The sequence below is a fragment of the Amblyomma americanum genome, chromosome 9 (assembly GCF_052857255.1).
Source record: "Amblyomma americanum isolate KBUSLIRL-KWMA chromosome 9, ASM5285725v1, whole genome shotgun sequence".
Classification (NCBI taxonomy): Eukaryota; Metazoa; Arthropoda; class Arachnida; order Ixodida; family Ixodidae; genus Amblyomma; species Amblyomma americanum.
The window spans coordinates 31,421,467-31,446,532 of record NC_135505.1 but is presented as its reverse complement, the minus strand read 5'-3'; the positions used below and the strand labels follow the sequence as shown (position 1 = coordinate 31,446,532).

The window sequence follows — 25,066 nt, the reverse complement described above, 5'->3', positions numbered from 1 at the left end:
CGAACAAAAGTCCGTCCCCACACTCCTTCGTTCTCCGCGTCCCTTCCTTTCGTCGGCTCCGATTACCACTGATGCTCCTTACGTGCTCGTCGACGTCGCCCTGCTTGACCGGCACGTAAAGGCCTTGGTTGACACTGGAGCGGCTGTCAATGTACTGCACAAATCGTTTGTTGCTAACGCGCCCCACCTGCTTCTGCCAGCCGCCAAAACCCGGCTCTTAGCTTTTAACGGCACCCCTGTGGAGCAAGTCGGACGTGTCGTCGTCAACCTGACAGCACTCGGAAATACCATCTCCACCGAGTTTGTTGTCGCAGACAGCCCTATTTGGCCAGTGGTCCTCGGGTGCGGGTGGTGCCAGCAAGCCGGAGTCGTCCTTAATTTTACTAGAACCAAACCACGGGCGAGCCGAACTCTCTGTGGGCCGGGCTGGCTTAGCCGGGTTTCCAGCCTCGGTGTCGCCCTGTGGCAGTCCCTGGTGTCGGCGACCAAGCGTGCCTCAGCATCTCTGCGTGACCTCGCGACGAAGTGGCCGTGTCGAGTCAAGCCGTTCGACGTCACTACCGTGACTGTGGCGTCCGCCGTGACCCTGCCACCGGGTGCGGCAACGTGGGTGTATGCCAAGCTTGACAGTCCGGTCACAGCAGACGTGCTGTTCGAACCCATCCGGTGTTCAGCTCCAGCCCGTCAGATGACCTCCCCTCGAAGCCTTCTGCCTGTGCTCAAAGGAGAGGCCCACGTATTTATACTCAACATCAGCAGCGTACCTCTCGCGCTGACTCCCGGCACGCAATTGGGTACAGCCTCAGTTTTGGACCCCGGGTCACTAGTGGCGTCTCTGCAACCTGAAGCCTCGCCTCGCCACCCTCCAGCGCCGGCGATCCTATCATGGGAAGAATTTAACTTTGGACCCAGCCTGACCTGCGCGGAGCTCGCCTCTCTGAAGACCTTGCTGCTCGAGCATCGCAGTTGCCTTGCTCTCAGCGCCGGTGAACTCGGGTGCACTTCCTGGGCTCAACACCGGATCAACACCGAAAACCGCGGGCCCGTTCATCACCAACCTCGCCGTGTAGCGCCAGCCGAACGGAGAGTCATCCAGCAGCACGTGTGCGACATGCTTGACCAGGGAATCATTGCCCCTTCTTGTAGCCCTTGGTCCTCCCCTGTCGTCCTTGTGCGCAAGAAGGATGGAACACTCCGCTTCTGCGTTGACTATCGGAAGCTAAATGCTATTACTAATTGCGACGTGTACCCGCTGCCTCGCCTCGACGATGCGCTTGACCGCCTGAAGGGGGCCCGTTATTTTTCCACACTAGATCTGCTCTCGGGCTACTGGCAGGTGCCTGTTGACCCCGATGATGCGGAAAAGACGGCTTTCGTGACTCCCGACGGCCTTTACCAGTTCAACCGTATGCCCTTCGGTCTCTCGAACGCTCCAGCCACCTTCCAGCGTCTCATGGACCGAGTCTTAGGCCATTTGAAGTGGACTATGGCGTTGGTCTACCTGGATGACGTAATTGTCTACGCGGCTACATTTGAAGAACACCAGAGACGCCTCAAACTCGTCCTCGAAGCCCTTACCTCTGCTGGGCTTCGCTTAAAACCAAAAAAATGTTTCTTCGGTTTCGCGGAGGTGACGTACTTGGGTCACGTTGTGAGCCGGCATGGCATCCGTCCCGACCCTGAAAAGCTAAAAGCGCTTACAGCTTACGAAGCTCCCACCACCGCCAAGGAGCTCAAAAGTTTCCTTGGATTTGCTTCGTATTTCCGTCGTTTCATTCCGGACTTTGCCAAGCGCAGCACTCCATTGACCGCCCTGCTGAAGAAGAATGCACCGTGGAGTTGGACGCAGGCCCAACAGCTCGCGTTTCTTGACGTCAAGCACGCCCACCTGGAGCCTCCTACATTAGCCCATTACGACGAATCGGCCCCTATCGTCCTCCACACGGATGCCAGCCAAGATGGGCTCGGCGCTGTCCTCCTGCAAGAAGACGAGTCTGGTGACCACAAAGTCCTAGCTTATGCCAGCCGCCAGCTTTCCGACGTTGAGCGCCGCCGCCACTCTTCAGAACTCGAGTGCCTCGCCGTTGTCTGGGCCGTCGAGAAGTTCCGTCCCTACCTGTACGGCCGTCACTTCACCATAGTCACGGACAATAGCGCTCTCACTTGGCTGCAGTCCGCCAAACATTTGAATGCCAAGATTGCACGCTGGTCCCTGCAACTTCAAGAGTACAATTTCACAATAGTGCATCGGCGCGGCTCTGCCCATCAAGATGCCGATTTCCTTTCTCGCCACCCTTGTTCCGTGACGGCTTTGACGGACCTGAGGACTGCACAAACGCAAGATCCCGCCATTGCTGCCATAATCCACTCCCTTGGCACCGCCGCCGGCGCAGGCCTCCGCCAACTACGCCGGGTCTATCGAATGAAGGACGACCTCTTGTGTCATGTGAAGCGGCTCCGTGGTCGACCACCCGTCTGGTTGCCAGTTGTGCCGGCAACACTGCGGTCGCAATTCTTGCGCGGCTTACACGACGCTCCCACGGCTGGTCACCTTGGTCGCGGCAAGACCTACGCACGAGTGTCGGAGCGGTTTTGGTGGCCTAATATGTCCAGAGATGTCAAGGAACACGTGGCGTCCTGCCAGACATGCCAGTACAGAAAACCGTCCACAGGTGTAACCAAGCCACCCCCGCAGGCTTTTTCGCCACCAAGTTCACCTTTCGAGCTGGTTGGACTGGATCATTTGGGCCCGTTTCCGAAGACGCGTGCCGGCAACCGGTATGTTCTGGTTGCGATCGACTACTTCTCCAAGTGCGTCGAAGCACTGCCCGTTCCAGACACGTCGTCCGCTCATGCCGTCGCGTTTGTGGAACAGCATCTCGTTCTTCGGCACGGTGTTCCCCGGCGCCTCATCACGGACCGTGGGAGCTGCTTTATGTCCCATGAATTCGAGCGAGCCCTCCGCTCCTTCGGCATTGCGCATTCCACTACATCCGTCAATCATCCGCAGTGCAATGGCCTCGTGGAGCGTGTTAACCGTACCCTCACGGATATACTCGCATCCTACGTCGCTCCGTCCCACACAAACTGGGATCGTTTTGTTTCTGCTGCAGCTTTTGCAGTCAACACTGCAGCGCAAGTAACAACGCATGTGACGCCGTTCTCAGTCGTCTATGGCAGAAAGCCCTCTATCCCTCTCGACGCGCAGTTGGGCCTTCCCCATCCTACTGCGTCACCAACTGAATCTGCTCAACGACTTCATTCCGCCCGCCTCGACGCCCAGCGCAACCTCCTCACGGCTCACGCGCGTGTGCAAGCGGCCAACGCGGCAGCACCACCACATCCCCCCTTCCGGCCCGGTGACTTGGTCCTCGTTCGCCGCACCATCCGTGCGACTGGCCGTGCCGCAAAGCTCTTGCCCCGATACCGCGGCCCTTACCGTGTCGTTGCCCGACTCGGCCCCGTGACATACCGCCTCGAATACCTGCCAGAGCATCGACCATGCGGTGTGCACCACATTTTCCCAGAGCATGTTTCAAACATGAAGCGATATGTCTACGGCGCCTGCGGTGACTCCGACTTAGCTACCGGGTCCTCATCAGTGCCGTCGTCGCCTGCTGGCTCCATGCCTTCCCCACGCAATGTAGTCCCATAAACAGATCGCCGCTCAATATGCATAAAACTCCCTGAAGTTAGCCTAACCGGTGTGGGACCTTCTTCGGCGACTGCAGACACCTTCGCCCAGCTCACACACTTCGAATTCAACGAAGAGCGTGACCGTTTCCTATCTGCGAGCCCACATTGCATCGCCCCAGGAAACCCTGCATCAAAGCACGGCCTGACTTCTCCGCCCCCCCCCCCCCCCTTCCCGGTGGAAAGGTGATACGGGAATAAAAGAAGAGGCGGAGAGCGAGCGCGAGCGGCGAGCGCGCGGCTCTAGCACGAGGGAGATAGAACGAGAAAGCTTGGCCGCCGCCGGTCGTGCTTCGCCGGCTCTCCTCCGTACTGCTGCTATATTTCTCTGGGCGTGCCCGTGGCCACCCCGTGGCATCCCACACCGTAACAATATCTGCACCAAGGAGGCAACTTCTAGACAGTGATGCTGTTCAGCAGTCTCAGGAAACAGCTGCAGACCATGACTACATCATAGCTCTAGGCTACATCAGTGAATGTGGAGGCCGAATTGTGGCTTACATGGCAGGTTATGCAGCTCATAAATTGGCTGCAAAGCTGACTTGTGAGCACTGCACAAGTACACTACTCACAACAGAACGAGGAAACATTTACTCACTAATTAAGAGGAAAAGCAGAGGAGGGCTGAAATACCCATCAGAAAGTGTACTGAAGATCTGTCAAAAATCGGAGGCGGTGATCAGGACGGCAGTGCGCCTGAATAAATTGGCATCAAGAACACTACTCACTGATATTCTCCACGAGGTTCTTTACGCATTCCACGGTAGAGAGCTCTTCAATGAACTTCATGAGCACATGTTCGACAACTCTCCACTCGACAATCATTACATACACCTTGTCAGAAGTGTTGCAGAAAATTACATCAACATGCGCTTGTTTCATGTTGGCAAGCAGGCAACCGAGAGCCTGCACACTGCTCAGGTCCGGCAGATGTTTAAAAAAACTCAATTCAAGGGGCAGTTACTGATGCGACAGTGAGAATTCAAAAATCAGACTTGGTTTTCGTCAGCACGTCTTAATATACCGTAGAGTATGAATGCAACCAACCCATAGGGGTCCCATGCTTCATGTTGACACTGCAGCTTGCTGCCGCAATATGAGCTGAATAAGAACCTTACATGTAACAGACTTTCATGTCTGACTTTGTCAGAATAAAATTCTATTCAAACGGCCACTCACAGTTTAGAGTACATTACAACCTGTCATACTGAGTATTGAAAAGAATAGCTTTTTAATGTGAATGCGTCATGTACACCACCGACTTAGGCTCATGCTTGATGACAGTCACTGTCAGTTTTTTCAGGAGTAATCAGGGTTTTGATTTAGCTTGATTGCTACTGAATCAACCAGAAATTACCTGCTTCCTAAAATCAGATTTTCGTCTTATGTGGTAAATGAACAATACGCACATTTTAAAAAAGAAGTCAGTTAAGTAAAATCAGTGCATGTCCAGAGCGCAAATGCTAGTTCTTGTTCATGAATCTATATGCTGTAGATTCACAGATGGACATGTACTATTGGTCACTGATGTTCAAGAATAGGGGCTGCAGTTAGCAGTCTCCCAGAGCTTTCTTTACAGCGTGCCTGCACTACTGTCCTTTAGGGTACAGGGTGACTGAAGTATCTCGTATTTTGTAAAAAAATATGGAGTGCATGTTTTTCATACCATAGAAGCCAGAATATTCAAGAGAGTAATTAGTGTACCATACTTACAATTTTTGTTCTAGATATTCAACACAACTGAAGGTGATTTTGGCCTTTCAAAGTAATAGTGTCAAAAGGGGGTGATCATCCCACTGCACGCAGCAACAGAGTAAGCACTAGCATATTGTTTTGCAACAAATTCATGTTCTTAAATGATGAAAACACTTTTCCACATGCACTTGGTACATTCATGCATACAGAGGACAACCTTATCATTCTACCAGCCGCAATTTGTACATTATATTAAACATTCTTTAGCTGTCATCATGCCTTAGTTGTGCACAGCTCAAATGCCCGACTTATGTGCAGACTATGTTGGTTGGCTCGTGGTTTTGACAAATATAAAACAGCATGTGCACACAAGTACCACATAGTACACAACAAACAGAACAGAAAATTGGACAGAAAACTATGCTATTTCTATACTGTTTCAGGCTAGGCAGATAAGAGTCAAATACAACAATGCAACAATAGAAACAGTGTCAGCAGGGTGCTCTCTTTCTTTACATATATTACAGAAAGGAATACATGAAGCAGAAGGGAGGAAAATGATTCACTTTTTTCACTAGCTGCGACAACTGTTACCAATTTTTGAAGTCACTTCCATGCAGTGCTGCAATTACTTTGCATTTGCATCGCTTAAATTTTATCAACTCTGTGATGCAGAAACAACTACCGAGAAATTAAAGCTTTCACACAATTTGCCAAGATCGGTCCACAAAAATTTTTCTGTCTCAAAGCCCCTATTTACTGCCTTCCTATATATGTTTTACTCTCTCTGTTCGAATCGTTCATGGTTGCAAAGTGATCTAATTCAGTTGTGCATTTCTTCTTCTGGTCTTTTTTGTTGAATCCTTTTTATGTGTGTTCTCCTTCCATGTGTTATCACTTTTGTTAAAAGATTTTTCTTGCTTAAGGTAGCAAGCTATGTTTTGTAATAAGTGTTATGCTGTATCAAACCTTTTTAAAGCTCATATTTTGATTGTCCAATAAAATACAAATTTTGGACTTCAATAATCCGTTTAATCAGCTGAATGCAAGAAAGTGCAACTCGGCGAGGAGGTCGCGAGGGTCGACTCGGCATCTCGGTAAACGGTATGTTGCGAGGTACACTCAATCTTACAGAGGCATGGCCTTACACTTCACCACCCTTAAGCGCAAATGTTTTAAACCTACCACTGCGCCTCCTAAACCCGGCTATGTGTCCTTACGCTCGCACAACAGCACTCGATCGAGACAGCAGCGCGGGTTGGTCGATCCACTGGGTCCATATCGGAGAAAACTTGCACGCAGTTCACATATCGCTCGCACAGCGTACAGTAAACATATGGTACGCTTCAGACTGCTTCGCGTATCGCTTTGCTGACGGATACCATCGCATGCGACGCGGCTTCCTTGGCACTGCACGCTTCGGTGAGCACCCCGCGGCCCACGCATATCGGTCGCCACCAGTTGTGACCGTCATGCATAGGGGAATGTAGACGCAACGGGTATGCTTACAAGGACACGGTCTGGACGAGTTTGTATTTATTCGTGGTTAAAACAGCGCGGGAAAAATACACAAAAATGAAGGAACACGCAGAACACGTATTCACGCTCAAAACAATTAAGTGCCGACTCGCACTTTTTCTTCCCGCGCTGCTGTAACCATAAACCAGCGTGTCACCGTCGTCTATCGCTTTATGAGCCGTCGGCACTGTCAATTTCTCCTTGGAACAAGGCTAGCAGCGTTGAGGGACGCAACCGCACAAAGCCGAAAGAGAATAGCGCCAAGCCAAGCCTTTTCAGAGAAAGCTGTCGCGGGCTTCCAAAACAACCGCTTTCGTCAAGAAGGCATCCTGAATAAACTAAGCGCACAGCAATGAAGACCAGCACCGACTACAGGCCTCTGGAACTTTGTGCCTCCCGCGGACCACAACGATTGAATAAAAATGCGAATTTCCAACTCTACTCGACCGGTCTGCCGACATGGGTGATGCGTGAAGCAGACGACGCCGCTGCGCCCAACGCTGCTATTGGCTGCGCCATCGGCCAACAAATCCCAGTAGGCCTTGCAAAACCACGTGACTTCTTGCACGTTTTTTGTCATGCGGCTTGGGTAGCGAGGGCCTCTCCTGTGGTTTCCTTCCTCCGTGTTTGGGGCTGACTTGCGCCCACAATAGACTGAATCACTCGGCGGCGGCGAAGCGACAAGCGTGCTCGGCGGTCGTCGAACAGAATGCCCGCCGCTGTCGGCCGTGCTCAATTTAAAGCTGATAGCGAAGTTTTGAGATAAAGCGTGCAAAGTTAATAGAAGAATCTGGAACAAGGTGAACTCGGTTCCGCCTGAATGGGGTCGAATGAGATAAATTTTGTCGAGTCTTGCACCCACACAAAAAGTGATAAAGTGGCGTGGCGGCAGCTTTGAATAATGAACAAACACAACAAAGATTCGTGGCAGTATACAATAATTCCTGCAGACATAATGCACTAGGTCGACCGGTTACCTGAAACAGAATATATTTTTTGTGCCTGATAGCAGTGGGCCGCATTTACAGTTCAGAAGCGCTGAAAATATCAAGGCGCGGAGCACGCACGTGGCGACAGAGATTGCGTCGATTTCGATCTATAATTCTGTTATTTTAATGGGTACTCATTTTTTTAAAATAGCATGCCACTGAGAAGTAACCGAGAGCTGCGTCCAATTTATCTTTTTTACCAGTGCTTGTCATCCTACGCAAATCGTGTTGAATTCATTGTCGGTGACTCTGCTCGGCGTTCTGAACGCGCTAGCAGGGCACAGAACAGCAGCTGGTTCCTATATTGTACAAGTAGACCGGAAGCTCAGCCCGCGCTTTTGTTAGGGTCATCTACGCAGCACCCACCAAGGGCGAAGCAGCGCTGGCAGCTGCGCTCCCCAACGCGTAGTGAGCAGCCAAACGCGCAGCTGCCTTTGACCCTAGAGATAAATGAAGCGAGTAGAAAACGGCAAAAAGGATTGCGAGGTTTAAACAGAAAAAAAACAGTGCTATGAAAGTTTCTGAAGGTTTATTCTCTGTAGCTGAGCATCCATGGCTGGGATTCAAGTTTTGGTTAATCATGAAAAGAAGAGGGAAACCTAAGACTGACATTACGCGAGACCCCGTGTCCTCTGTTACTACCTTTTTCAGCATTATTGTAGTTGTTTGTTTTTTTATGGGGGTTTAACGTCTCAAAGCGACTCAGGCTATAAGAGACGCCGTAGTGAAGGGCTCCGAAAATTTCGACCACCTGGGTTCTTTAACGTGCATTGACATCACACAGTACACGGGCCTCTAGAATTTCGCCTCCATTGAAATTCGACTGCCGCATGGTTGTGTATTTTAAATTATGATATAAACTGCTAAGTAGCGACGAGAAGCAAGTATGTATATTTAGATAGTTTTTTCTACTTGAAAACGTCAATTTCGCTAAAATTAAAGGCCAATAGCGACAATGATATTTCTTTATTTCCAGTTGAAGCAGCCTCAAAAAACCTGTCTTCTGGAAAGGATCATAACAAGCTCGTTACTGCTAGCAGAATTCCAACATTCGCACCTCGCGTACCGTGACATATACAAGACCACACTTCTTGCATTTAAGAAGTTGCGCAGCCGTGCTCAAAGATAGAAGGAAAATGCACGGCGCTTTCGAGCGTATGTGCTTATGTGCGTATGTTCATGCGCATATGCTCAGGAGCGTACGTATTTTGCGCTTTGTCGAAGGCGGTGAGTGGCATACGCACTGATCGAGGGAAGAAAATCAAGTGCGCTATTGCAAAACATTTTTGTTCTGATAGCTACACTACGCCAGCCACTTCGCGAGGTCAGCGTGGCTACGCGCTGAGCCGTGGCACAGCCTCTCCGCCGGCTGTATGCACGCGCGGAGTGACGTCATAGCCCGCAGCTGGTGTGCGCGCCACGCACCTCGCCGGTGCGCCAACGGAGGAGCAGACGCCGTCCGCCTCGTCAGTTGTGCGCATGCGCACAGTGACATCACAGCACGTAGCTGGTGTGCGCGCCGCGCTCCTACATTACGCTAGCATTTCGAGCCTTTCAGCCTGGTGGCGCTGTGGCCACCATGGCAGCTGCCGGCGGCGCGGCGCGCAAGCGAAACCGAGTGAGGGAGGAGTGGAGAGAGGGCCAGGGGAAGAGAGTGAATACACGTCCATGGACGAATATGAAGAAGGAATGTCCAGCGAAACGCAGCGGCGAAAGAGTGACTTTGCTATTCGACTAAGCGAGTTCCACTCGACCAGCTGTAGCTATCGTGTCACTCCAGGTTTAACTACAGCTAAACCACAGCCATTTTTCGTCAGAAGGCAAAATGCAGATGATCCGTTCTAGGTGGATGTCAACCCACAGCTGACAATGACCTTGGTAGCCCATTCAATAGCCCGGGTTTGAACACCCAGGTCGGCGGTGAAAAACATGGCCTCCCTTTGCTCGAGAGTAGGAGCTTGTATTAGAGATTAAGGTGGTGGCTCCTCTTTACAGTTATACATTGTGCAACCGTAATTGGCTGTTTCGCCACATAGTATACATTTCGGGTAGTAATCACCGGGATAAAGTTTGATAGTAAGTAAGGAGTCATTAAGGATCGCGTCTGGACTCGCCGCCAGGTGGTCTCCTGCTCCTGTCTTGTGTTCTGTTTTCGTCTCGTCTTTTTTGCCGCATAACATTTGATAGCATTACAAGTGTAGAGCCAACTAGCCCGAGAACAACTCTTTCTGAAGTACAATACGCTATATTGGGCGATATTCAAAAGATCAAATTTGTCATTCTCAACATATACAAGCTTCATACATAATATTACGCTGCGTGGCACGGCCCTGCGCACAGGATAGAAGGGAACGAGGTAGAAGCGTGGGGACTCTGGCTGTGGTTAGCCTGACGCATGCCGAACCCCTGTTTTCAAGCATTTCCCCCCCCCCCCCACACCCTCTGTAAGCAAACCCATACCCATAGCATTAAATATAATCTCGGAGCTTTCAAATTTCGGAAACTATCTGCGAAACCCAGTAGTAAAAAGTGAGTGGTTTGAGTAGAGTATATATCACAAAGCGTGCAGCAAGTAGTCAAATATGCACGCAATAAATAAGGCAGCACAAATAAAAAGTGCCATATAATACTTAAAACAAAGGAAACGAACAACAGGCATAAAAAAGCCAAACATTCTCAACATAAACATAAATTGCGTAACAGAACGCATACAGAACACAGACTAGAAGGAGGAATTATACAGAAGGAGGAGTTATACAAATAATAACGACATAGGGCGGAACAAGGTGCAGTAAGAACAGTATGATCTATACTGAAAAAGGACGTCCTGGCGGGCTAGTTGGTTCATAACGAAGAGAATGAGTACTAACTGCGCGAACAACACGGGACGTAAGGCACTGCGCTTTGTCTATCCTTTTGTGTGCATTACGTCCCGTCTTGTTCGCGCAGTTAGTACTCATTCACTCATTCTCTTCACAGTATGATCCTAATAATGATATATATATATATATATATATATATATATATATATATAAATCATTATTAGGACCATATATATATATATATATATATATATATATATATATATATATATATATATATATATATATATATATATACTCCATTATGAGCTCGCATAGATAGTCTGTAAAGTTCAAACTATGCACGTTTAAACGTATACAGTCCAGCCTACTTATGGCGAACAAGATGGACCCGCGGATTGCCTTCTGTTATTTGAAGATGGATTTGAAGCGGACTTCTTAGATTGCCGCCAAAAATAGAATGAGAGAGAAAAGTAGAATTTGTACTTAAAAAAAAACATTTGTGGGCATCTGCCTCTTCGAAGCTCACACTGTCAAGGCGCTATTCTCTCCTGTCTAGTCACATGTGCCTTTCACCGAATGCTTTGCTTAAGCATACAAAGTTTTCTCAACAAAAGCATTTTTGAGCGAGAAACCGTTTTTGAACGCAATTTGATCACATAAAATAAGATTTCAGTATAAAAATTAATATATCGGCCGACGGAAGTAGAAAGAATTTGCTACATATTGGAATTTAAGACCATTGCCTTCAATATTTCCGTAAGAGTGTCTTACATTTCACTAATTTTCAAAATTATCGCCAGAGAAAGCTGGACTTGAGTCTCCTAAAGCGATGCGCTGTAACAGGTGCCGTTGAATTGTGGACGACAGCTGCTGATTTGTCGGCTTCCTTCTCATTGTCTTCATAAGATTCCTGGCGATTGGTAAGTGCTCGTATATTAGTACAAGGTTTTGTCAGTTAATGGCTGTGCAGTGTCGGCGGCGTGATCGTCTTGACCAAAAAGTCTCCTCAGGTGGCATCAGGTTCGGGCAGCATTCATCGATGAGGTGCTCCCTCAAATTGAGAGGCGTATGATGCTGCGGCGTTCCGGAGGCATCATTTTTCGTTCCTTCACCAATACACCGCAGAAACTAGCACAGTGCACATGCGAGAACATTGCTTCCAATCGAGTGCTCGTGAGCTCGGCTAGGTCGCACAACTTTGCCACAAACCCTTTGCTTCAATTACTTTTAAATGCGTCGCTATAGCAGGGCAATGGTGAGCAGATTTCGACACCAACCTTAACTGAACTCAAGAACCTACCATGGCACTGGTGTCAACAGCATTGCTCGTAGTGAGCGCGCTGACTGCAGGTGGTAGCAGCGCATATGGAGAGCTCATTAGAGAAGCAACTTTTGCAACGTGACCGACTTGGCCAGTAAGGCACACCCAGGGAACGAAATTGAAACATCTCGAACTATTCTCGCTGGTTCATCATCGACCGACGGCACTAGTAACAAGCCCTTTATCTTACAGCCAAAGCCGTAGTCTCGCTCCAGACACTACCTCTACCTGATACCCACTCCACCTGCCCTTTAACATCAGAATTAGCCTGCACACATGCATGAGCTGACTAACCTTGCACCCTTTGCGCGTGCGCTTGGCCGGTGGTTGTCCAGTTTAAAGCAGCGTTTTTCATTGTATTTTTTAATGTCATGTTATTTTTTGAACTGTTGCAACGGTGCAAGCATATTTTCTGCGGTCAGTGCTCTTCAGGGAAGCGTGAGGTTTTCGACCGTAGAGTGTAGTTTATAGCGTCTCCTCCTTCGGTCTATCTATGTGGCGTGACCGCAACTGATCATTGTATGTGGCACGCAATGCCATGGCCTTAATACATATTTTCCCGGTGCCACCTCGTTCTTAAAAAGCTAGCGTTCGTTATAGCCGCTGCCGGTAAATTTGCTCACCTATGTTACTTCCTTAGTCTTCCTTACTTCCTTAGTCTATGTTGCTTCCAAGTAAGTAGTAGTAGTAGTAAAGACGTTTATTCGACCATAATTTATAGGCCGAGCATGTCGACCGCCTGGGCGACCAGAAGCCGCTGTTCTTCTTCCCCTTCAGCGCCAAGCCAGTCGAGCCAGGTGGTGATGGATAGAAAGGGTGGGGGGAAGGAACCCGACTGCTGAGCAGCCGGGCAATAGAAGAGGCAATGGGCCAGGTCCGCATAGATGCAGGGGCAGTTGGGACAGGAAGGGTCCGATCGATAGCGATAGAGGAAGAGGCGGGACGGGGTGATAACTGCATTCATCTGAATGTGCCGAAGAAGGCGAGACTCCGACTCGCACTTAGATCATTACTTGGAAGATCGCTTCCAAGTAATGATCTAAGTGCGAGTCCGCTATTTCCCGCACCAAGCTTTTCTGCTCTTTCTCTTTCTCACAGAGGTCATTACATCATTATACCCTTTGATTTAAATATATCCGTTAAAAACAGGCACTTTGCAATTTAGGGGAATGCAAACAGTAATTTCTCTACTGGGCCTCATTACTGAGCATCCGTGCAGGAACTGCTAGGAGTATCTAACATAATTGTTGGTTGTGCGGTAATGTTAAGGAATACAGAAATTTTGTACCGCTAGAGGCTTTCCAAAATTTTTACCGCTTTATCTAGAAATAGGCTGTAGCATGCCTGCGAGAAGAGGTTATACCTGATGAGATATATGCAGCGGTTTACCAAATTTATTGTGTCCTAGCTCGATGCTGAAATACACGCATGAGTGAAGGGTACAATAAACTTGCGAAATGATAAACACGATATATAGGAATTTCTGGATTCGTATCATGCGCACTAGAAAAGATCGCGGACAGCACCACACATTAAAAGACGCGTCATGCCATAGTGGTGGCTACAGGTATTTGAAGTTGATTACATTTAGGGCTGAGGTAAATTGGACGAGAACTGTCGTTAATGTATGACACGCGATAATTACACACAGGTCCTCAATTTGCCGTTTTTGTTGGCAGGGAGTGACGCTCTTTGCGACTTCTTTCTCCGTACCATGCTTCTCGAATAAAAAGAAAGAATTGGTGCACTTATACCTGGTTTGGTCATTACGCTTTCATCCGCAGTTCCCTACGAGCGCATGCTGAATGTGATCCTTTCTGTTATCGACGTGAAATACAAGGACCTCCTCCGGGGAGCACTGAAGACTCTATCCGAAGCTGGAAACTCATCGTACTATTTGGATCATGTTGGCAAGTAACAATTTTGTCTGATCAATTTTGAAACCCAGCGGCATTGTGGGCAACTGTACATTTACAAGCAAAGGACACCTACTGTCTATAGATATTTCAGGTAGGGCAGATTTCCTCAACATTATGGCGTGGTTGGCTGATTCACTGTGGTTGGGTTCTTGCTATTATCATTTTTTCAAACACAAACAGAAAACTGCATTGTAACATGAAAGCGCAATACACAAGCAAGAGTGTTGGCCCTACGGGGCAATCACTCAGGAAAGCAGCATCATGAACATGATTTTTATAGAACGCGCTGATATTCCCCCGCGTAATTTCGCAGTATATATGCGTATCTCTCCTTGCAAAACTCTTGTAGTGCAAATAAATTCATTTTTACTGAAAGGTACCGGAGGGAGAGAATTCTTTGGGAAAGCCGCATAACGTACTATCTAGGACGAAAAGTTTGCGGGTGATTCCACGAGAGATCAAACTGCCTAAATGTTTCATATTTTTAATTTCTCGATTGATTATATATTATGCTAACATTATTCAGTAGGTCAAACCGTGAATTTTGATCTGTGCAAGTGTTAATATTTTAGGAGAAAAAATTAGAAGCGATGTCGTGGCAGAGGCAGCGTTTTCAAGCACAGTTCAATTTCGCAGATTTGCCTTGACGTAAGAATCTATATATGAAAACCATGATGGGTATATTCTCGGCACTAAATGTACAGGTGAGAGGGAATATGTCAGGCTTATTTCCGCCATTTTGAGGAAGTTGTCGCTTGCTGAAAAAATTTCAAAAACCACGCGCCTCAAACGAGGCTCTTTTCAGGAATTTTTTCTCCGCGATTATAAAGCACATCTCTTTCGCATTTGCGCAGTAGATAAGCATCGAAAAGTTAAAAGAGCGTATCGACTTTAATTCTTATACAATGCAGAAAATTATTTGTACTATTATTATAATGCACATCTCTTTCACATTTGCGCAGAAGATAAGCATCGAAAAGTTAAAAGAGCGTACCGACTTTAATTCTTATACAATGCAGAAAAGTGCAAGAAGTATTACACTAAATTTCGAATTTTTGAATAATAGAAGTTTTTCTCATATATCAAAGAAACAAAATCCCATCTCCAATTTTTTTTAACACTACAGAAACACTTCCCTAGAAGGAGGCTAAAAAGGATGCGAAAAAATATGTTGCATTATTGCATTAACTTGCAGCTTTTTGAGCATAAGGAGTAGCGCCCAAATGAGGGGATGGAAGCATAAAACGCGCCCGCCAATGCTCTAAATTTCCCGCACATCCCAAGACTGAGAATTTTTCCTTCAAGAGAGAGCATGCCTAATTACTTTTTGTGGACAAACACCGACCTGCGACATGAGCAGGGTTCGGTGGCGCCGCTATACCCGAGTGAGGGTGAATTCCTATGGGCCACACTCCCAGTCGTTACCTGCTCTCGGGGATAGTGGGGTCACCGAATCTTGCTTGCATCACAGATCAATGTTTGTCCACAAAACGTAGTTCGGTATGCTCTACCTTGATGCTAAACGACGCAGTCTTGGGGTTTGGGGAAAATTTAGGCGAGTGGAGTGAGTTTGCTGCTTCCGCCCCCCTCAATTAGGTGCTCCTGCCGATGCTGAAGAATGTACAAGTTTGAGCTTGGCTGACATTATTGTAAACAATATAATGAAGATAATCTTTCGTATTCTTTAAAGCTTGTTTGAAGAATATTGTTTCAGAAGTTTTAAGAAAAACTGGAGATGAGTTTTTTTCGTTTGATTTTTTAAAAGCACTACTATGTTCAAAATTACCAGATGTAGGGCAATACTTCTTGCATTTCTCAATACTATACAATGATGAAAGCGGGTACAATTTTATAGCACCTCAATGCTTATCTATTGTGCAAGTTTGTAGGAAAAACAAATTCTTGAAAATAGCCTGATTTGAGACTTTTGTCATGTTCAAAATTGTTTCCTAGGAAGCGACTTCTTCAAACTTTAATTTCAGCGCGTAAAATATATCAATCACGGCTTTCATATTTTGATTCTTACGTCATTGAAAATTCGCGAAATTAAGTTCTGCGTGAAAACGCTACCTCTGACATTACGTCGTTTTCAATTGTTTTTCTCCAGAAATATCAATGTTTTCACGAAAAGAATTCAATATTGGCCTGCTGAATGATATGTGCACAATACATATAAATTATTCAAGAAAAATAAGAAATTTCAAATATTTGGGCACATTCATCTATCGTGGAATCCCCCCTACGGGATGTGGATAAGCGGAAAATGATTTATTCTGCGCTGTCGGAGAAACCAAGCTCAATGAAGCACAAAAGCATTACGAGACATGGGTGCTATATCTATTAGAAGCATATCAGCTGAATCAGCTGGTGAGACAACTCAGAAATTATTTTCTTTTTCTGCGAACCTGGAACATGTACACTTTTGTAAGTAGCTTCCCACTGCTGAGTAAATTACCGGGGCTGTTATTTTTTGCTGTGAAACCGAAGCAAGCTACAGCAATGCCGGTGGAAAGAAGGCGACGATCTTAAGGGCCAAATATTGCCCTTTTCTCTCAATCAAGGTTAACTGCTATTATCCGAACAAGCTCTGGAATTGTACGCGATACACCTGGCGCATTTCAATACTTCACATTTCAAGTACAGCGCTGCGATCACGTATCAGCGCGCAAGCGAAGGAGCCACTGACGGCCTTACACGCTCTTTATAAAAAGCACGCAGGGGAACGGCTTAGCGTGAAACTACGTCTTGCTTTTAGCTCTTGTTCGTTGTTTTTGGAAAAAAAATTGCTGCTAGCAAAGTAACCGTCCTGAACAGCCTGACACCGATGATGACAAATGTCACCCTTAGAAGCGGTGCACATACCATCGCAGTTATTTGCGGTTATTGAGGTAAGTTTGCCCTCCAGCCATTGCTTACAGTGGGTGTTTAAGCACACATAACCAAAATCCGATTCACTTCCAGGTTTTGATGTCAGTGGCTACAACAGTCTTGACAGCATTGCGGATATGTACAAAGAATTGGGCATCGACGGGCATCGATGGCAGGGTGACGGTATAACCAACTGCTTGATCAAGATCTACCCTACACAACGTACGAACTCTGTGATTGAACGGCGTACTGCGGACACAACAACCCAGAACTACGTTGACAAAGCTTATGTGTGGACCGTTGATGATTCTGACACCATCAGCCGATTCCTCAGGTATACGATATTTTCTACCCTCGTGGCATATGCCATGGCGGTGGCGTATGTTTCATTTCTCGATCATCACAGATTTCAGCTTACTCCTCAATATCAAGGCCACACCGCATGCGACGGTAAGGCCCATCGGCAAGCTTTTTGCGGCCATTTCTTCATTAGTGCCGCCACAGATAATTGAAAATATGCAAAGTACATTACTAATTGCTCTCCGAGCTGCACATTACACAAAGCCTTCTCATCGAGCTTACAGGAGACAAAACCCGGCCGAGTGACGTAGAAAATTTTATTTGAGTTCTAAGAGGATTGTGGTTTGATCGTTATGAAGTCAAATGTCACTTATCTAAGGTTAGCCCACGCGGCTAACCGCTTCTCTATAGAAGCTGTTTGTAGTGCAGCGCTCTGATGGCGTTCATGTAGTGACATGTCGCGCTTTTCTATAACTCGCTCAATGAAGTTTTGTTGGAATTCACTTCGTTACCTCACCATTCCGGTTACGAAGCAACTAGGGAGGGAAAGCAAGGCATTCAGAAAGGACGCAAGCTATCAGGTGACATTTATTGCACGGGAATTGATTTTGTATGAGCTGTCAGAAGAATGCGCATAAAGCAAGTGAAACAACACAGAAAAAAAATTTAAAAAATTGTTGGGGTAATGATGATTGAATATGCTTCTCATCTTTGGGGAATGCACGGAGAGTTCAACTTGGTCCTTTCCTTAAAACTCCACCTCTCTCTTCATCGACGTCAGTGACGGGTAACTTATTCTCTTGCCTTCATTTACGGGCAACATGCAAACACCTTTAAACAGTTCTATTTTCAGCTCAAAGAGACCTTGAGGACACTTGTTGCCACTATGTTTTTCGGTAAAAATTGGTTGTCTTGCCCATTATTGCAGTGCTGAGATTTGTCCGCCGGCAAAAAAAAAATTACGAGTTTATTGCGAGAAAGTTAAATTTGAAAGCTTTCTCACTGACCGATTCGTACGTTCTTACACTAAGAACATATAGTGTGTGTTTCTGTAGACGGTCGTCTTAAATCACTGAGAGAGATCGGCTTTAGCGCTTGTGTTTACAAAATCGGCCAAGGATGTTGGCGCCTGCATTTGTTTTTTTTTTGGCTTTTCAAAACATGAGTGTGCGTCCAACTGAAAAATATCGACTGTCTGTTTTGTATAACGGGGCTCCAAACTCATGAAGTTGATGAATTTCTACTAGGGTGTGCGAATATTCGAAATTTCGAATACGAATCGAATATGTTTCATATTCGGTTAATATTCGTATTCGAGAAATGATATTCGTGAATTTCCGAATATTCGAAAATTCCCGAATACTCGGCAGGGATCTTATATCGCACAGACTTCGTAAATTTGTGGCAAAAGCGCAATATCTGGGCAAATTATCTGAACATAGAGTTTAAAGTTCCAGGAAAACAATATAAAGGCCCTGTTCTCTTTCTTCTCCATCGTTTATAGCGTGGACCGATCGCATTCCGATGCCGCTAGAATTGACCTTGTACGCAATTCCGCAAGTGGGCTTTCCCACATAGCACACATGCTGCGAACGTGAGGGACGACCCGCTTTTGGCAATTGCAACGCGAAAGCGCGTATACTTTTTATCCTTCCGTAATATGTTATCTAATTAAAGCCCACACCCATGGCATTCGTTCTGTCACCTTAACTCTCAGGGCGTGACCACAACCATCTTGTTTTGGTCAACTATGCTATGCGGAACAGCCTACTTGCAGAATTTCGCTTGAGGCTCCCGAAGGGGCGAGTCGAGGTGTCGCAACAGGGCAAGCGATCCTGTAAGAATCCCGCCTATTGCATGGTGCACTGTAACTCATGCACCTCCTAAGAGGGCGCAACGGCAGGCGTGACAACGTTCCGAGGGCCCCTGTCACTAGGTAAAAAATTTAACCTGGCCGCGTAGTTTTGGTTTCTGAGCTAAGCCACTCGCCCGCGGCAATGGCAACTGTCAGCCCGTGCATTCGCCAGTAGTCCAATCTCAGCACCGTGCCACTTTCAGACGCTGACTGACGCGTCACTGGTCATTTTTTTTTCCTTTTTAGAAGCAGTCTCGCCCTTCCGACGTCAATGTGCGTTCCCATCTCGCTTACGTTCGCGATGTCTTCCAGCACGCCGAAACTCGGTGCTTGTCACGGGATTATAGGTGTTTGCACTATAGACCCGCCTCATAAGACTACCGCATTTTCGGTTGTTTTTTTTCCGGGGCAGCGGGACATTGTATAAATCGACTTTCGAATTACCCGGGCATTTCTGTCGGTTCTTAGAACTCCGAATTAATGAGGTTTTAGTAGCCATCATGTTATTTTTGTTTCCAGTCTTGTCATGTTATGGATTTGTTTCCCTGACCACATTACAGGTTGGATACTGTTATGCTGTTCAATTAAGAAGTATACATTTCTGCGCACGTCATGTTTTTTTTTGTACAGTGCTCAGGCAGTCTTGTTTTGTTTATTTCAGTTGCAAAGGCCATAAACTATTTTGAAAAAAATATGAGCAACAATGTTTGCTTGTTTATCTTTTCTGAATTTAATTTTTGTGCTGACCAGATATTCGATAAGATATTCGAGTCCATTTTTTCTTCATATGTGTATTCGATTCGTATTTGCAAATTTCAATATTCGCACACCCCTATAATTTCTACCTTTTATCGAGCCCCATCTGCGTTCACGGAACGAACTCTTCTTTATTCTGTTCTATTCTTCAAGAGCTCCGTATTCAGCTAGAGGTGTCGCCTTGTGGTGAGAGCACGATTACCTCTCCATACATACCACAGTTTATTTCTCCTCAGTGTCTCTTTAACCTGTAAATGAAAGACGGCTGTCGCATTATTGAACAACAGTTAGCAATTCTTGCACCTAGAGCAATGCGCCAGAAGTGTTCATGATGCGGCTAACAAGCCGCATGATTTGTGATGCTCCCGGAATTCTTCAGTCATACAAAGTGTTGTCGGGCAAAAAAAATAAAAACCGCACCGCACCACAAAAATACGGCGCAAAATGCTTGACCCTTTCCACTCCTGTCTGTGCATAAGTCGGCTAAAGAGGGTTTTGACTTGATCTAAGCCTTCGAGAGCATCACAAGTCATGCGCCTAGTCAGCCACAACAGAATACCTTGCTGCACATTGCTGTCGGGGTAAGTGCAACAAATATTCATAAGGCCACCATCGTCCTTCGATACCTTCATGGACAACATGCAAAGATAGCTGTGTGAAATAGCCTTCGGCTTGTAGTTCGAAAATTAACGCACGTGCATACGTTCCCAGGCAATCACGTTGACGAATCGAGTAGCGTACTAAAAAGAGTGAACTGGACACACCGCTCATGCCCAGACAGCAGGCGATGGGATTAGGCACATGAGGCCATTATTGTTACCTTGGTTTGTCGTGTTTTTCCGTTTCGCCATATTTTAGCGGGCATAGTTTGGACAGCTCGGCTAAATGGGTTCGCATGATGTAAAAATCTGTTAATAGTCCACGTTCTGTCTGTCTGTGTGCTTTTGTCTTTTCTAGTTGCCTCTAAACCATTGCAGTGCAGTACGAAAGTGAATAATTGATATTAATGTTGACCATTCGTATGTTTACTTTCATTTGGTATTATTTTGATCCAGTGAATATAAATCTCTTAAATTGTTTTAAGCCAACTCCTGGGGTACGTTTTCCCTTACATCATGTGGTTTCTAATGCTTCACGGGCACTGGTGCCTCATATTTTGTTGTGTATGATGCGATTTACAAACATACCTGGCAATCTACGACGTCAAACCAGCGTGCATTTCAGTTCCTTATTACATGATAAATCTTCAAGAGCCATAAGTACAACTTTTCGATGAAACTTTGCCGTTGAGTTACTTCCAGCACTTCAGCTTGTATGGACTCAGTACTGTTGTGACTTTGGTGATCCCACCGCTGCCGCCAATGTTGTGACTTTGAGGTGGTCCCATAACGCTCGCCACCCGTTTTGTGACAGAGCGTCACCAGCTCTCTAGTCGGCAGCGAAGCCTCCGAGTCAGGCGTCGGTGAGAATAACAAAAGGGATTTTATTCCTTATATACAGAGCATTATACAGGACGAGATAGGCACGGGGGCCGAGAACTAACAGAAAACGCGACTGTTCTCTCACGGCGACGTCCGGCGAGGCTCTAATGCGTCACACATCGCACTCCACTCGTGAGCGGCATACGGCTCACGGTCAGTCTCTCTACAATGGGCTCGGTAGAAAGGAGTTCGGAGTCCTCTCCAGGCGGCAGCGTTGGGGCTTATATAGCCCGAGAAACACTCGTCACACAAACGGACCAATAAAAAGCCAGCACTTGACAGCCGTTCGAGAGGTCCAACCAGTGACCGCGCTGGCCACCCGCTTCAAGTTTGCCATGCGCGGTGACCCCCAGGGGGAAAGGGGAACCGGCGCCTGGCTGTCTAGCAATTCCCTGCACATTTGAACATGTTGCTCGCCGATGCTTCTCCATAGGGCGCCGCTGCTCTTAGCTTGTCAAGAGAGCGTTAGGGCGCTGTTTCCTTGCGGCGCAGCACCGGGCTTGTCCAAGGGCATTCGCAGGAGAAATTGTGCTTCTTGTAAATGTGGAATCCGGGCTGGTTGTCCGGGCACAACAGTACTGACGATTCGCATGAGCATCTGAAGGCCGGGAGGTCGCTTGCAGAATTGTAACACAGGTGGCCAGGCACGCCGCCATAAGAGCTGCGTGAGACAAGTCAGTGCGAAAGACGCAGTGCAATTATCAGTGTTACTGACCGGCACCACAAGGTGTTGAACCAAAGTTCACCATTACATATTAATCAGATTTAAAAGCCAATGACTAAATATAAAATGTTTCAGGGAAAAAAAATATTCGCATTTTATTCAATATATTTGAGCATATAAACAGGGAAATGTCGGTCATACAACGGCTGCTGTTCAAGACTTCATTTTTCTATTGTACTTCTTGTCCAGTAACTAGAAGCGGACGCCTTTTCGCAATGAGTAGTCTCTGTAGTACTTTTCTGAGAATTACTTAATATCCTTGGTAAAAGCCTGCTGCCCAATATTGTCAACATTGTGTTAGTTTAAAACAGCGAAAAGGTTTATTTTTTCCCTTCTCTCGTGCTCGGCTTATTCAGGGTGAAATGCTTGGGAAATGGGTCTTTGCCCCACCTTGAGAAGTCGAAAATACCTTGTGTCATGGCGCTCTTTGGCCATAGATGCCCTTGCGTCATAAAAATCAATAATCATCCTCATCAGCTTAGGGGGTTTAACGTCCCAAAGCGACTCGGGCTATGAGGGACGATGCAGTGAAGGCCTCCGGAAATTCGACCACCTGGGGTTCCTTAGCCTGCGCTGACATGGCATAGTACACAGGGCTCTAGAATTTCGCCTCCATCAAAATTCAGTCCCCACAGTCGGGGTCGAGCAGGCATCTTTCGGGTCAGCAGCCAAGCGCCATAACCTCTGAGCCACGAAATCCGTGAAAAAAATTCATCAGGAGTAAATGAAGCAACAAAATATGTGAGTTCCGTCGCAAATTTTATAATTCATTGAAAATAGCGGGACAATAAACAGGCTGCGTAACTAAATGTGAAACTATTAGGGAAGCAGTGTAGCACTGGCTGCGCCATAGTGCAGACCCATTCACAGTAGCGAGTTTCAGTGGTTGTGCAGCCATTTCGATCTAAAAACGACAAACGCAAACGGTCGCATTGGTCGGAAAGCGATAGTCGCAGGCCAGTCGCACACTGCTCCATTTTTCAGTCTACGGACTGTGAAATGCAAACCGCTGAGTCAATCAGTGAGCAAGCAGAGCTCTCGGATTCGCCGCCGCCCATGGGCGTCTCGTGCGAGGAACTGAGCTGCTCCCTGGCTTCCCTGGTCGCTGCTAAGCCCAGCTGGTTTTGCACCGATGCCACAGCTGAGACCGCTGCGGAACCGGGCAGCGCTATAATAAAGGTGCTCATCTCGTCACTCTTTAACTGTGGACCCCGTCTCATAATAAAGATATGCTGCATTGCCGCGACGCCTTCAACAGTAGAGCTATCAGACTTGCCATTGTTGGGATCGTCTGCGCAATCCTCGTGTGCACACACTAACACACGCGCTGGCTTTTCTAATAATGGGGCACGAGAGGCGTTGACCTTAATAATGCGAATGCCGCACTAACTATGGCGCATCCAGCGCGACGCCGTGTCCTTCGGCCTCCCGAGTATACAAGGCAGCCTTCCCTCACACTTGCATCACGAGTGCTTGCGAGACGACCAGACCACCACTGGACGCCGCAGCCGCTTCGCGGCCCTGCGGGCAGGGTTGTGTATTTTTGACAAAGGTAGTGTTTACACATACATATAACCAGACACCCAATCACATTATATGGCCACGAAAGTATGCGGTAATGCACTAAGTTCTATTTCTTGGCTTCATTTCTAAACTTATCCAAGCGTCTCAAGAGAATAATTAGCAAATGTCATGCAGAAAGAATATTTCGATATTGTTTTCTCTATGTTCGACCCTTTTTCACTGCTTTTTTGTCTAACGGTTGTTCAGTTTCGGAAGCTGCAGATAGAATAGCCCTAAAATCATATTTTCATTCTCACTGGTACAACGTGCATCTCCAACATATCATTGTACACCCGAGAAAGAGGCCAAGTTCCAAGACTTCGCTCTTTTAGATGCAGCGCCTCCAACAGATGTTCGCATCCACAAATAAATCTTAAAGCTTATAAGCATACAAAAATTACATCCCTTCAAAAACAGGCCGTAGTGAGGAGTTCAGCAAAATTTTCCGATGCTCTGAGTTTCGTGACCTACCACATAACCTTAGGACTCAGTCTTTTTTGCAACTTTGATTCCTCGAAGGGATCTCCACACATCCAGGGATCGACTTGCGAAATAGTTACTGCTCCATGCAGAGTTAAATGCAACATGGTACGTTCGTAAAACGTTCTCGCTTAAGAACTTCATCTTTCCACAAGCTTAATACGCTTTCCCACTTCTAGATCATCGTAAATTCTAGTAATTCAATAATTATTATATGTACTTCGATATCCCAAACTGCGGCAACTAAGGGCTTGCACGAAACAGTATCATTCCCACATAATTTTAATAATTTACGTTAATGTTCTTTTATATAGCGCGAATGCTTTTGAGATAATTCTTGCTCGAAAAGTGATAGAGCGAGCAAAAGATATTCGAAATACATCCTTGCCGCGTGTCAGAACCAGACAGAAATAAACTCTGCTGTTCATTTTTCTTTCTCAGTGCGGACGTCGACGGAATGCTTACCAATAAACCAGCCAACGTATTGGCGGCTCTCGCTAAAGAGCCGTTTTCAAGCAGCTACAGACTTGCAACAAAGGAAGACAACCCGTGGCAGCGGATACCTTGAACTGTGCTGCATTCTGTAGCAGTTCTGCGGATGAAGAGTCACGAACAAAACGAATAAACGCGTCTCGCACAAGAATGCATTGGATAGTTTCTTTAAAGGCACTCCACGTGCTTAGTCGACTTTTGTACGAAGCAACCAGAGCATGTATCTTTGCAGGCTCCTATCAGGAGCGGGTAATTCACAGTTCAGCAAAGTATGCTATTCGGTCAGCAAGTACTTTTTACAAGAAGAAAGAAATCTGAGACCTTTAAGCTTGCTGCGTGAATGCCCAAACCGATCTAATCTTGGAGTAAATGAAAATTTTTAAAAGGACTAACAAAGAGCAATACTAAACCAGGCGAGAATAATGCGCTACCATAACGTGGGAGCAAACACGTAATGTTTGCTGAAAACCAAGCGTATTTGAGTGACAAAAATTCGTAACAAAGAATACGTGACGCCGACACGAGTGCATTCGTACGACGGCGGCTGGTTGTAGACCTGCCACCAGCTGCTATTTTGTGGCCGCTAA

The 25,066-nt window shown here is 46.7% G+C and overlaps 1 protein-coding gene across 3 annotated transcripts in view; it reads left to right on the top strand.

Annotated features, from left to right (window-relative positions):
• Positions 1 to 24,622, top strand: part of LOC144104008 (dermonecrotic toxin SPH-like) — a 137,568-nt gene extending 112,946 nt beyond the window's left edge. For all 3 annotated transcript variants that reach the window (XM_077636790.1, XM_077636789.1, XM_077636788.1), the window contains exons 5-7: positions 13,826 to 13,951; positions 16,922 to 17,162; positions 24,429 to 24,622. In XM_077636790.1, coding sequence (XP_077492916.1) covers positions 13,826 to 13,951; positions 16,922 to 17,162; positions 24,429 to 24,555 — 494 coding nt within the window. In that variant the 3' untranslated portion in view covers positions 24,556 to 24,622. The remainder of the gene's footprint in view (positions 1 to 13,825; positions 13,952 to 16,921; positions 17,163 to 24,428) is intronic.
• The last annotated feature ends 444 nt before the right edge of the window (positions 24,623 to 25,066 follow it).